Source organism: Natator depressus, chromosome 14 (assembly GCF_965152275.1).
Source record: "Natator depressus isolate rNatDep1 chromosome 14, rNatDep2.hap1, whole genome shotgun sequence".
Taxonomy (NCBI): Eukaryota; Metazoa; Chordata; order Testudines; family Cheloniidae; genus Natator; species Natator depressus.
The window spans coordinates 14,959,277-14,972,586 of NC_134247.1; the positions used below are offsets into that span (position 1 = coordinate 14,959,277).

The 13,310-nt window shown below is 54.3% G+C and overlaps 1 protein-coding gene across 9 annotated transcripts in view; it reads right to left on the minus strand.

Moving 5' to 3' along the window:
• Positions 1 to 304: 304 nt before the first annotated feature.
• CASKIN2 (CASK interacting protein 2) overlaps positions 305 to 13,310 on the minus strand; it is an 85,709-nt gene continuing 72,703 nt past the window's right edge. For 3 of the 9 annotated variants that reach the window (XM_074972171.1, XM_074972169.1, XM_074972176.1), the window contains 13 exons: positions 12,843 to 12,951; positions 12,356 to 12,450; positions 11,946 to 12,063; positions 10,989 to 11,159; positions 10,231 to 10,352; positions 9,310 to 9,391; positions 7,993 to 8,087; positions 7,447 to 7,557; positions 7,015 to 7,116; positions 6,378 to 6,516; positions 3,879 to 6,110; positions 3,351 to 3,693; positions 305 to 2,975 (listed from right to left, as the gene is read on the minus strand). In XM_074972171.1, the coding sequence (XP_074828272.1) occupies positions 2,879 to 2,975; positions 3,351 to 3,693; positions 3,879 to 6,110; positions 6,378 to 6,516; positions 7,015 to 7,116; positions 7,447 to 7,557; positions 7,993 to 8,087; positions 9,310 to 9,391; positions 10,231 to 10,352; positions 10,989 to 11,159; positions 11,946 to 12,063; positions 12,356 to 12,450; positions 12,843 to 12,951 (3,816 nt within the window). In that variant the 3' untranslated portion in view covers positions 305 to 2,878. The remainder of the gene's footprint in view (positions 2,976 to 3,350; positions 3,694 to 3,878; positions 6,111 to 6,377; positions 6,517 to 7,014; positions 7,117 to 7,446; positions 7,558 to 7,992; positions 8,088 to 9,309; positions 9,392 to 10,230; positions 10,353 to 10,988; positions 11,160 to 11,945; positions 12,064 to 12,355; positions 12,451 to 12,842; positions 12,952 to 13,310) is intronic. The other 6 variants (XM_074972173.1, XM_074972175.1, XM_074972174.1 and 3 more) reach the window with 6 other exon arrangements.

Below are 13,310 nucleotides of genomic sequence, written 5' to 3' on the forward strand. Positions count from 1 at the left end.
GGAGGGAAGTATTTTCTTGCCTTGAAAATGTAGATAAGGATGTGACTTGTTTCACTGTTGCATGATAAGCCAGGAGTTCTGGCTTCCAGCCCAGTGCTCTAACCATTACTCTGTGCCATCAATTCCCTTACTTTTGACCACCCTACAGGGGTAACATGTAAGGTCAAATCTTAGTCCCACTGAAGTCAAGGGCAAGATTTTGTCCCTGGAGACACCATCAGAGAGAGCAAGTGGACAATAGTATTAACATGAAAGAGACAACTGAGTCAATTAGGCAGAACTATCAAAGGGGAAAAAAGCCCCACTGTTTAATAGAATTAAGTCTTAATTGATGTTAGTGGAAAACAAACTGCATAATTAACGCAAACAGTCCAGATGGTTTAAAATCTGTCAGACTGGCGATTACGTGGACTAATTTTTTCCCTAGCTCCCTGGCTGCACAGAACAGGAATTGGTTAGACACAGTCATGCCCATACATAATTTACACAGCATACAATATCTTTAAAATAAAGATCTAGAACTTGAAAAATAAGCATTCCTCTGAGAGAAAAACAAATATGTAATTCTGTTATTGACTGTAAGAACAGCACTCTGCTGCCCCTGTGGTGGCTCAGAGTAATGCAGCTCTACCCCAGTGTCTCTTTTATCCCTGTCCCTAGATAATGACACCTTGAAATCTGGTTAGTAAATATATAATCACATTTAAAATATATACATTTTGTCTTTAAAAAAAAAACACATTTACAGTTTATCAACATTGAAAATGTTGGACTAGTCCCAAGTCAACTCGTGGGACACAAACACCCCTTTTAAAAAGATTTATTTTTAAACCTTTTTATAAAGTGCCACTGGTTGCAGCTATTTTTAAAAGTTCACTTTTGTAGCACTTGCGGTTTCACACACGGCGGTATTTCAGGCAACGTAATGTACAAAGATACTGACTAGCTAGGGCCAAGATGGGTTAGCATCAAATCTACAGCCCAGCCTTGCCAACTGACAAGTTGTGTTTTTCCATAGAGGCCAGGTTGGCATGAATTCCATCTCTGGCCAATAGGGATCATGGTACAAATGGTTACCACACAAATGAGTAGATCGCTGAGAAATACATGGGCTGGGGTGGGTGGATTTTACAAGGGGCTGCTCTCTTTCTAGTGTAGGGAGAGTTGATACTGTAAACAGTCTAATAGTTTGAGGTGCAGATTTCCCTGGGGGATGAAGAAGGCTGCTGCTTCCTTCAGTCACCTCCATAATTTAGCTTTAATTTTAAAAAGTTAGATTTGCTTGGTGGTTTTTGCAACAAATGACCCCTTAGTACAAAATGTGCAAGTTTTCCCTTCTATTGCTCTGGTGCATTAATTAGTTTTGGCATTTCAGGTGACCCCATACAGATCCTTCAAGAAAAATTTGTTCTTAAAGCAATCCAGATCTAACTGCTGCTAGGAATGAAAAAATTGTGGCTGCCATTCCTTTGCTTCAGCCCTGTCGATGTGGGTGAGTCCAACTTCTATTTACAGTAGCTGTCAGGGAGCTAAAACTAACTTAGTGCAGTGAGGTCGTTTCTAGCTCCATTCTTCTAGAAGCTGGTCAGTGTTTAGTAGGGTTAAGAAGCATCTTCACAGGTTGCCAAATGCTGCTAGCATTTAAAAAAAAAATCTTTGCTTCCAACTCAGCTTTGGAGTCTTGTTCCAGGTCTATCTCCCTCCCTGCTTGGAGCTGGGAGTAGTCACATGGAAAGAAGAGAATGTGTTTGCCACAAGAAAACAACCTGTTCCTGCCCAAGTGACTGGATATGCAATACTGCGGAGGGTGTGGGTAGGGATCTCGAGCCAGCAGAGGGCACCCTCAGCTGTAGCAACATGCTCTAGCCAGGCTGGCACTGACTACCCCAAAACATGCTCATCCCAGTCTTCGGCTAGGAGCCATTTAACCAGGAATCAGAGTAGCAGCTGTGTTAGTCTGTATCCGCAAAAAGAAAAGGAGTACTTGTGGCAACTTCGAGACTAACAAATTTATTTGAGCATGCATCCGATGAAGTGAGCTGTAGCTCAAATAAATGTTAGTCTCTAAGGTGCCACAAGTACTCCTTTTCTTTTAACCAGGAATGAATCCATGCAGGAAGCAGGTCAGGTAGATCTTAATTTCCTGACAAAGCTGTTGTGAAGTGTTGAGCCTGTTTGCTCCTTTATGGGGTACAGACTGTGCCAGCGCTGTCCCAGGGCGGCTCTGAGGGCACTGCTGTGGGGATTTAAATCCACTTGGATTACACGCTGCCTTACACTGATGTGCTTAAAAAGCACCAAAGAAAGCAGGCAGCTTTCTTCTCACCCAGAGAGCTCCCAAGCTGCAACAAGTCCCGTCTTATTTCAGCAGCTGACAGGCCCTGCTGGGGCTGCGCATTAAGTGCTTGGCTCTGCTGTGCCTGCCCAGGGAGGTCCTCTCCCCCAACATGCTGTTGGCAGGGTTTAAATAATAAGAGGCAGGACTCCACACTGGGGCTAGTGAGGAAAAGGCCCCTGAAGAAGCAGAGCTCTTCGCAGCCAGCAGCTGAGCTCATTTCTTGGGGGAGGCTGGACACCCAGGAGTGAGCGTTGCTGCACTCAAACTCTGCTGAGGGTGGAAAGGTGTAGCTGCATCTTCCTTGTTCTTGTCTCCTGCAGCTACAAAGGGACATTGGGGCTGTGACTGGGCTGCTGGGTCTCCAGTCCATTGGGATGCCCTGAGTAGGCCAGGAAAGGTGAGGGAGGTGCACACTCCAAGCCCTAAAGTGCAGGAGGGAGAAGGATCAGAGCAGCTGTAGCAATCCCTGGGCAGAGTTCAGGGAAATCCCCCTTCAGGCATTAGCACAGCAACTGGGGATGAGTGGCAGGGGACCAAGTCTCAGTCCAGCATGGCGTCCAGCTGGTCAGCTAGGTCATCGAACATGTTGCTGATGTCTTCCAGGATGTTATTAGCCGAGTGCGTAGCCCCGTAGTGACTGAGAAGGAAAGAAAGAAAAGGCAGGATAGGTAAGGCCATGTGACAAGTGAAGGCCTTGGTGCCCTGTGAAGCCAACACTGCCCCGGGGGCCCCAGTGCCTCCCCCAAACCAAGGTGTTGGTTGGACCCAACCATTGCTCAAAGCCTTGCCCTGTGCACAGCTCAGGAATGGGACTAGCATTCATGGGCCCCCCCTGCACAATGGAACCATGTTTTAACAGTGCCATGACAGAGGTTGATGGACCCTTGGCCCAGCGGAGGAGGAAGTTGAAAAAGAACCTGGCCCAAGTGTTTCTAGGCACTCTTGAGGAATATGTGGCTGAGGGATAACTTACCCACTCGGCCCTGCTCTCCCCCCAGGGCTGTTCCCTCACCTGTCCAACTCCTCGGCTGTTATTTTTTTCTCAGCAGCCTGCAGTGCAGCTGCCAGGGAGGAGTTGGTCTGTTCCAGTCTCTGCTGAGCCAGGGCTGCATCCGGAGCAGCACTCAAAGGCTTCATAAAAATGGGCATCCCGCTGCTCAAGACTGCCTTGTTGCCAATCTCCAGCTTCGATGGGCAGGCAACAGCAGTGGATCCTGCCACCTCTGGTGCCATCTCGGCAGTTGCCCAGGGGGCGATGGTATTCCGGGAGGGCTGCAGGACTTGCTGATAAATCGTTTTTGGCCCTGAAAATACCAGCTTCGTAGAAGCAACGGACGTGTGCTTGGCTGAGGCATCTGGAAGGGAACAGATAAAACCTAGTTCAGTCCTGGCCCCATGTGGTGTACATCGGCTCTGGGAGCACACACACACATGGAAGGGATGTAGCTGACAGCTGCCCCACCCCACTGTATTCCGTACAGCGCCCCCCCGAGGAGGAGCTTTTAGTTCACTCTGAATACGAATACCATGTTGCATGTACCTGGCCCTACAGGTGAGGTCCTCAGGCAGACAGCACCCTCATGCAGCTCCCCAGGGCTGGCTGATTTCAGAGAAAGTGGAGGCTTTTTGACCCCCTTCTCCAGAGACAGGATGCTCTTCTCAATCTCAGCAATTCTGAATTCCACTCTGTCGTCATCAAAACCGTCTCCGTTCCCCCCGGGCTCCGGCTCCGGCACTTGTAGCGCTGGGCCCATGATGCTCACGGCTTGGTCCTGTGCATATTGTGGGGGCGGACTCGCAAGAGCCTGGCTCTGGCCAGCCAAGCTGAACACTTTTAGCAGAGTCTGGAGTGGCTCCCTCTCCTTGCACCGGGGCCTCCGCTTCACCGTGTCAGACTCAGTGAGGTTGAATTCCAGCACTTCCAACTCTTTTTCTGTGGTTCCTCCCAGCTCCTTCCCAGCAGAGGAGCAGGGAGGCCCCACATCAGCAGCTGTCGGGGAGCTGGACTCAGAGTCCCGGCTGGTAGCTTCTGCCTTGTGTTGCCCGGTAGGCTTTGGTCGCTGTTTGATGGTTAAGTTGCCTTCTTCTGCAAATGGAATGCACTCACTGGAGCTGTTCTGAGAGGACGACGACGAGATCTCACAGTCCTCTGGGCCAGGTCTCCGCTCCTCCTCTGTGTCAGACTGGACGTCCTCCAGGCTGCTTTGCAAGGCCTCCATCGTGGTGACACTAGGTTCGCTGAATGTGCGACGGCGGGGCCTGTTGTTTCCAAAGGCGTCTCTCTCGTTATCCGAGAGCCTCATGCTGCAGGAGCCTTCAGAGATCCTGGCTCCACAGGGCTGACCATCTGAGCCTGCTTTAGAAACTAGCTCGTGATCTGGAGTTGGGGGCTTTTGTAACAGAAGAGGCTTTGGTGGACTCCCACCTACGGTGGGCACCTCGAGCATTGCAGCTATGCTCTTCACTGTTTGGCTGGTGCCTGCATTGCTGGTGCCCAGCCATGGTGAGGGAGCCACATCCACCGAATCTTGGGCAACAGCTGGCTGCCTTTCTGATTCCAGACCCTGCTCCCCCTCTGCCTCCATAGCTTGGGCACTGGAGACAGAGCTCAGGCGCTTAGGTGGTGGGGGTGGAGGCCCTTTCCTCTTCGCCCGGATGGCGAAGGACTGGCTGCGAACGACCTTGCTGTCTGACTGCAGATAGGTGCGTGGCACTTGGCTCCGTCCCGGGCGCCTGGTGAGGGTGGCGTAGGAGCCTAGGGTGCTGGTGACTCCCTCCTCCTTCTCATGCTCGCCATCCGACAGAGCGTAGCGGTTCAGGCTGTGAGAGCGCTTCTTGTATTTGAAGGTGTCTCCATTTTGCTGTTCTCCAGCCTGCCAGGAGCCCAGGGTGGCACCAGGCTTTGGAGACATGTATGGTGATTCTGTGCCACTGCAGTGGGAATGGAGATAGGAGAAAGCTTTCTGAGCTGATGACTGGAGGTTGCTCCTCGGGGTCGAGGAGAACTGGGGGTACAGGTGAGCTGGGTTCTTGGGCTGCTCAGGAACACCGGGGGATTTCAAGGAGATGTGAGGATACATGAAGACATAGGGTGCTGTGCCCTTGTTGGGCGTCTGCGGTGGGGTGCAGGGGGTTGCTGCTGGTAGAGAGTTGGATGGCTGTAACAGTGGAACGCTGCCTTTCTGAGCCACAGGCCGCTGGTACTGATCTGTCCCTTCGGGGAGGTTCCTCTCTTTCAGAGGGCTTCCTCCACACCCATTGGAGTAACCATTCAGTCCCTCTTGGGTGGTCAGCTTGGTAATAACCTTCCCGTAATTATCTTGGTTAGGTCTCCCTGGCAGAACGTCCGCATTCTCCTTCTGCCGGGGCTGCGTGGAGGAGTGCCCGCTGCTGCCGCTGCCCAGGCTCTCCTGGGAATGGCTGGAGAGGATGGTCTTGGACAACATGTTGTCCTGAGAATGCCCTGACCCTCTGGAGCGCACTCCAATGCTCTCCTGACTCCGTGACATCCCCTGAGTGTTCTTCATGGGGAGCGTTTCCTGGCAGCTGTTGGACATGGCTGTTTGGAGCTCATAGCTCAGCTCGCTGTCCTGGAAGGTTATCATCTTGGGCGTGTGCGGAGACTGGGACTCTCCATTCTCAACAGACTCAATGGTGACTATGTCCAGGGCCCCAGGGATTTTGCGTCTTGCCAGTTTGGTGTCGGCTTGGTTCAAGTTCTTGCGGATGTCTGTCAGCTTCTTGACAGCCAGCATGATCTTCTTCTGGTGGCCTGCAGGTGGCAAAGGAGCGAAAGGAGAGTTCAGTTTCCGTGGCCCAACAGGAAGGACAATTGTGGTTTTAATGCTGTGGACCCCTGAGCACTGGCTACTACACTGAGACCTTTGCACACAGGATGTCGTCAGACCTTGCAGTTACCACAGTATGGGCTGGATTTTAGCCAGCATCATAGAGGGCAGAGGCTCCACCCTTCTACACCTGACTGACAGATTGAGCTGCTCTCCACCCTTATGGCTGCTGAGCAGTCCCAGCAACTCACCCAGCTTGTTGATGCCAATCTCCTGCAGGTCCTCCCATGTCAGGTCTGTTACGATGCTGATGGAGTCGTAGCCATTGCTCACCAGCTTCTTATGGTACTGGGGCAGCCCAATGGCGCTCAGCCACTCCATCAGGTCCGCCTAAAGAGAACAGCAACAGGGACAATTTTCATTAGCATCCCAGCAACGGATGGCTCTTTCCTACTTGCCTTGTGAGAGAACTAGGCATTGCATTCCCTGCTGCCCTTTGAGACACTTCCACACACCTGGGAGTGTCCCAGATTGCTCCATGCGAGCAGCTCTCTGCCTAGGCTAGGCCATCCCTGCGCTGTTACAGGGATGAAGGGATGTCACAGCAGGATGCCCATGTAGCCATCACTGTCAGTTCACTCAAGGCTCTTCCCTCCATACCCCCTGCTGCTTTTGCGTGGCTGGCTGCATGACCCACTGTGGACTCTCGTTAAAACCTGCACTTGAGTCTGCTGGGCCTGCTGCCTCATTTACACACAGTGGGAACCTGTGCCAGCCACAACCCCAGGGAAAAGCGCACAGTCTCACAGGGCCCAGAGCCCAGTATCTGTGCCTGAGAACAGCCTCAGGGCACCCATAATGCTGGTGCAAAGTACAAGAAATACTCACAGGAATGTAATTTGGCAGCCACTCTGCAATGCTGAGCTGCCCAATCTCAGTGGAGATTTTCTTTCTGTGCCCCGGCTTAGTCACCCCAATGGCTGTTAGGTCCTAAAACAAACATAGTGATTGCCTTCATTAATGGGGATGCTCAAAACTTAGCTGATGTAGTGCAAGGAGTCAGCAGCTCCCACTTCAGTGTGGAGGGAATGCCTTGGAGATGCACGGGTTAGTGCTGGTACTATAGCAATGGATGCTCTAGAAATACCAGCTAAAGAGAGGGAATGGCAGGGACTCTCCGACAGCCACAGTCTAAGGTGTGGTGCCAGTCACTGGAAAAGGCAAGCAGCAGTGGCTGGGCCCCTGCCTTTGGACCCTGGCACTGCCCTGTTCTTTGGGGCCATGCTCTCACCAGTAGCCCCTGAACCTGCCTGACCTTACCTCTGGGGTCATGCGGCTGATGGTGGGGACGTCATAACCAGCATTGAGGAAGTTGGCCGTGTAGAACTCCAGCTGGAACTCGCTCAGCCAGTTGTAAATGGCTTCTGCATCCTGGAGAGAGAAGCCGACACAGAACAGCCCATGACGGTGGCTGCATGGGCTGGGGAGGGGCAGAAACGTTCCAGGCTGCTCTGTACAATGCAGCACGTCCCCTTGGGACGGGGACAATGACTCCCACCCCTATACTGTCAAACTGGCTGGAATAAAAGGAATAGGGCAAGAGCATTCTGAAAGAGCTGGACTGTACCAGACCCCTGCTTCTCTGCCCCCATGCCCTGTAGTGTTCTTCAGCCCCTGCTGCTACGTGTGCCTGTGGAGGGACTCACGTGAGAGGTGGCCGTTTCACCATGGCTTCCCCCATGCCAGTGAGTCAAAGGTAGCAGCTGCTTAAAATGTGAGCCCATGGGTTGGCCAGGCCTGGGCCCCTGCTCTAAAATATTCACCCCCAATTTGTAGCATTGAAGCCCTTCTCAGGGGCCCAGGTACCTTTCCCTCCAAGAGCTGTTCAGGGCGGAGGTATTGGTGAGAGAAGATCCTGTTGCTGGCGTTACAGTTGGTCAGGTTCTGGCGCCCAAGGGTTCCTGAGCAGAGAGAGAGGGGGCGGTAGTTACTGGAATGGGCCAGAGGAGGAGACCCATTGGGGAGAGAGACGGTGGGCCTGGGAGGAGCTGAACATTTTGCCCTGTAGTGTGAATAGTTCAGAGCACCTTGCACCACAGCTCGTTAACCCTCTGCTGGGGCAGAACTCTCAGGCCTGCTGCAGTGAGGAAGGTAGGGGTGCTAACAAACAAGGTCACCCAGTGAGCCAGCAGCAGAGCACAGACCCCAGGTGTCCTGCTTGCCAGCCATGTGCTGCAGCTGTTGGAGCAGGATGTCTTATACCCACTTCAAAGCCTCCTCTGCGTCCAACTCCTCCAAAGCATGAGAGAGACCCAGAGCCTTCACCTAGCTCTGACCCCCATGCACCTGGCAGCAGCCCAGAGTGAGCTCGGCAGACTGGTTTGTCTGATCTCAAAACACAATTTGTCTCTTGCAGCTGATACCATCCCTGAGCAGGCTGGGAGCAGAGCGGGGAAAGTATTCCCTCCCCTCCCCTGCTACTGGAGAGGAAGCGGGCCTCGGAACAGCAGCAAGGGGGCATTCAGCAAGCTCTCCTCAGCCCCTACATTTTCTAACAATAGAAAATACCAAATGCAAACAGTGACTGAGTGTTAAGTGTGGAGAGGTATAACAGCATTTCCGTAGCCGTCTCACTTGGGGGGAGGGCACCAAGGCACCGTCCTTACACCCTTGGAGGCAGGAAGGCAAATCTCTCCCCCATTTTATAGAGGGGGACGCCAAAGCTGATAGAAGAGATGTGACTTACAGTCTTATAGCAAGATTAGGGTAGAGCTGGGAATAGAACCCTGATATCCTGATCCCCGCTCCTTTACTTAACCCTAGACCAGACCCTTCCCCTCCCTTCCACCACAATTTTATTGTAAAAGGAAAAACAGCCTAGAACGAGCTGCAAGCACCCTCCAATGTCAATGCAGTGCCATCCCCTGCAGCAGCAGGGCAAGGTGTGTTCCGCTCCGTGGTGCCAAGTGCTGGGCTCTGCAGTAGTGGGACATGCTAAGGGCTTCGTCTTGCCAAGAAAGGCCTGAGAGTGAGTATCTGCCCCTCTGCTGGGGAAGCCTGAAGGGCTGGGGGTGGTGAGCCTGGTACACTGGCTCGGAGCTGTAAGGGCAGTGGGGGATGGAGGGTGGCTCTGACTTACTCCAAGCCACCGCCCGTGTTTCTTCCTGAAGTCTCCCTCCTTACCTGTCAAGGAGTTCAGCTGCCCATTCTGGCTATTTGATCCTAAGAGGTGCAGTTGTAGGTCCTCACCACCAGGGGGCAGCGGCTTCATAAGAGAGAAGAGACAATCAGAAGGGTCTTACATGGTGGGTCTGGACTTGCGACTTTGCACTGGGTGTATCTGGTCAGCCCCTGAGCAATTCTCACACAGCAGCAGAGAGGAAGGGATGTCACAGGGGTGACAGCACTGGGACTGCCTTGCACAGCCTGGGGTAAGAGCCCTGCCCTGAGGCCTTGTTCTTGACAGGAGGTCTGTGTATCCTGCAACAGGAGAACAGGGCCCTGGGAACCTATGCAGTCAACCATGCCCAGGAACCTCTTTGGGGGCTACAGCTAGAGGATAAAGGCCCTACTACTCCTGTCTGAGGGAGATCCTCCCTGAGCTCACTCAGCTCTGCATCCCTGGCACAGTGATAGTCTCAAACCCTGTGCGTCCCTGTGGCAGGGCTGCATTTCCAAAGGCTCCTCTCCATCTGGGTGGTTTTAGCAAGACTGGCCCCTTGCAAGGGTCACGCCAGTTCCAACACAAGTATGTGCAATATCGACATGTTCCCCGACGCTCGGTTTGCTGCTACAAACCACCAAGCTGTCGGCTCAGAGAAACTGGCCTGGGACATCCAAATCACTGGTGGAGAGGGTGGGTTAAAAAGAGAACGGGGAGGGCCCTATGGCCTGGGTCAGTATGAACCCATGGGACTGTAAGGGGCAGCTCAAGGAGCCCAGAGGGGCTAGAGAAAGGCAATCAAGGCTCAGAAAGCCGGTGGGGAGTTGAGAGTAGCCCTGGGGTTCTAGTGGACCCAGGCCCCCTTGGACCTTAAACCTCTCGTGAGACTTGCTCTGCTCCCTGGACACAGAGCAGCAGGCACTGTGTATCTGCCCTCCTACCGTGGCGTTCTCAATGAGGATACTGGTGCTCTGCCCGTTGTTGCCATCAGTGCTCTGCCCGCTGCCGGCGCTGCGAATGCTGCCAATGCTGCCCTCACTGCCCACGCTGTTCCTGTCTCCTGCTGTTATGGAGAGAGAAGAGGCATCGGGGCCCATGTAACTGAATGCTGGAGAAGGTGCCTGACATCCTGGGGCTGGCACCTCCCAATCCCTGTAGCCCCTCAGCGCCGGGGCAGGGCATGGACTAAGCCGCAGCACTCCCATTCCCTGCAGAGAGGATGCTGTGGGACCAGAGGAAGGGAACTGGCACCTGCACAGGGCATGGTGTTTCCAGTGCAGAGACCCACATGCTTTGGCATGAGGTGCACTGTCCAGACTCTGCTGCCTGCCATTGGCATAGGGCCCAACCTCCACAAGACCCTCAACCCTCCCTGGGGCACAGAGAATCACTCAGCTGTTCACCGTTCCTTAGCGCACACAGGACAATCCCGTTTGTAGAAAAAAGGCTGGAAGGGTGGGTAGGTGGGAAGAGGTCTGGTGGAGGGCAGCCATGGCAGGTGTGTGGCTGGATGGGGGGGTATCTATGGGTCAATGACCTCTACAGTCCCCTGAGCTGTGTTTTCCCTGAGGCTGCTGCTTTGCTTTAATTTCCCGCTTGGAGCCAGAAGGGGATTTTCTCCATCTCTTGGGAGGGGTGTTGGGGGGAAGGGCTCCCGGACACGAGCCCCTGTCCAGCCCTTCCCAGCAGCGACCCTGACCTGAGTTCTCAGGCTCCGGGGCCGTCCTGGTTAAGGTGAGGTGGCCGTAGGCAGTAGGGAGGCTGAGGGGTGCCTGCTGAGGAGCATCACCTGGGAGTGGCTGCAGCCCGCCGGGAGGGGCGGCAATGCCTTGGCGCTGGTGTGCTGGCACCAAGCGGGGAAGAGTCATGCCTGCATTTAAAGACAAAACACTCGTGTAAGAGCAGAGTGTGTGGAAGGGGAGTGGGCAGCATCAGTCACAGCAGGGTCCAGAAATACCCCAGCACTGTGCCTGTGGGGGGTGGGGCTGTGCAGAGGAAGGTATCATGTGGGTGAGAGTGCAGCTGGCAAACCTGGGGCAGAGCCAGGACTGTACCAGAGTTTCCCTGGCCCTGAGAACGGGGCCTGACTCCATCATTCCTGTCTTAACGCACTAGGAACAGATGTTAATGCTTAGGCCAGGCCTGGGCCCCAGGACACCCGACTCAGCTAACTCCTCCTTGCCAATGCACCCCAGCTTGGCCTAATGCTCGTAGTCCTGAGCTCCCCACACAGCCGCACCTCAGCTCAGACCTGACGCCTAGGGACCCCCCTCAGCTCCACCCTCCTGACCTGCAGCCAGCTCTGCTGCTCCAGTGCTAGGATGAGTTGTGGGCTGCTGCAGGGACATGGACCCAGCCTCCACAGGGACTGCGCTGACACCAGACTTATTCCCCCTGTAAACAAAGGGGCATCTGCTCCCACCTAGGGACTAGGATTCAGCTCACTTAAGCCCATCTGAAGCTATTGTCCATATCTGCTGCGCTACCAGTCCTCCAGGCCAGAGGGGGCGCTGTCAGACAGCCACACCCCTGCCACTTCCCACTGGCTGCTGGGTCCAGGGAGGGGGTGGGTGGTAGTGAGGGTGGGAGAAGTCCAGGTCAGAGATATGCCTACCCTCCCCCCCATGCACTCCAGGACGGTGTGTGTGTTACTGACCTGTCCGCTTGCTGATGACCTCGACGATGGAGGGAGGGAAGTAGCCGACTCGATCAGTGCCTTTTTGAGTGTCGTGGATGTGCCCCTTCCAGCGCCCGTCAGAATGCTGCTCCAGGACCTGTGTGAGGCACCAGGCATGAGAGTGTTAGGCCCCCAAGGGAGAGACTCCTTAACAGGTGTCCCAGCACCAGCAGGAGCCAGAGCATGGCGTAATACAGGAGCCCTGGCTATGGGCAACTCCCAGCCACACCCAGCAGGAGGTGCTGTAGAGAACGTGCAGGGTCCCTGGCTGTGGGGGAGCTCCCAGCTGTGCCCAGCAGGAGGTGCTGTTGGGAACATACAGGGTCCTTGGCTGTGGGGGAGTTTTATTATTAGCCATGGTCTCTGTGCAGCTGCAGGTGATTGCTCACCGTGATGATATCTCCTGCCCGGATGTTGAGAGCAGTGGGGTCATGGAGGTTCCAGAAATCTTTTAAAGCTCGGACTTTCAGAATTCCTGATGCCTCTGAAGAGAAGGGAAAGAGGGAAGAAAGAGCATGGGAGACGCGTGGGGACAGGGCAGGGGACAGGAAAAGAGAGAAAGAGAGAGAGAGAAAGAGAACGAACATTAATAGCACAGCCAGGGACTCAGTCCCCTGCTGTCCCCACCAAAGACGGAACCCCAGTGCATGCGTATATAGGTATTGAAGCCCCTCACATGAACACTCAAAGTCAGGTTAGCTGAGGGCCTGTTTGGAAGAGGGTTGGGATGTTGCCACGCACGCCCCCATAGAAAGGTTTTCTCCCTGCCAGGTGAGAGCCGGGCAATCAGCTCCCCACAGCAGGGCTCCTGGTTCTGCCCATGGGATTACAGAGCATGTGGAACAGAGCCTGGCATTACGCTTAGACCCAGCTCACCTCTCAGCAGTTGCTTGATGTCCTTGCTGGCGTGCGAGGTGGTGAACTGGTTCACGATGTCCAGGGCCGTCTGGTTGTAGGTGTTTCGGATGTTCACATCTACGCCACCCTGCCCGTGGGGGAGCCAGCAGAGACCCCATCAGTGCGGGGGCCATTGGGCAGCCACTCAGGGGACACCATGCCTCACACTAGAACTGCTGCTGGGGAGGCAGCCTACAGGCAGGTCAGCACCTCCTGTGCAGCAGACCCAGACCCCTTCTGGGGGAGCAGGGGGCCCAGCATTCAGAGGCCTGGGGGAGAAGAGCCCCCATCTTCTCTCACCAGCTATCACTGGCAGTTTGGGGGGACTAAGAGGAAGTGGGAGCAGGACCAGGACAGGAACGAGTCCCAGAAGCTGCACTGATGGAGGGAGGTTCTGTCCCTTGTCCCCCACCAGCCACTGCAGTCAGGCTACAGGCTGCATCTTCC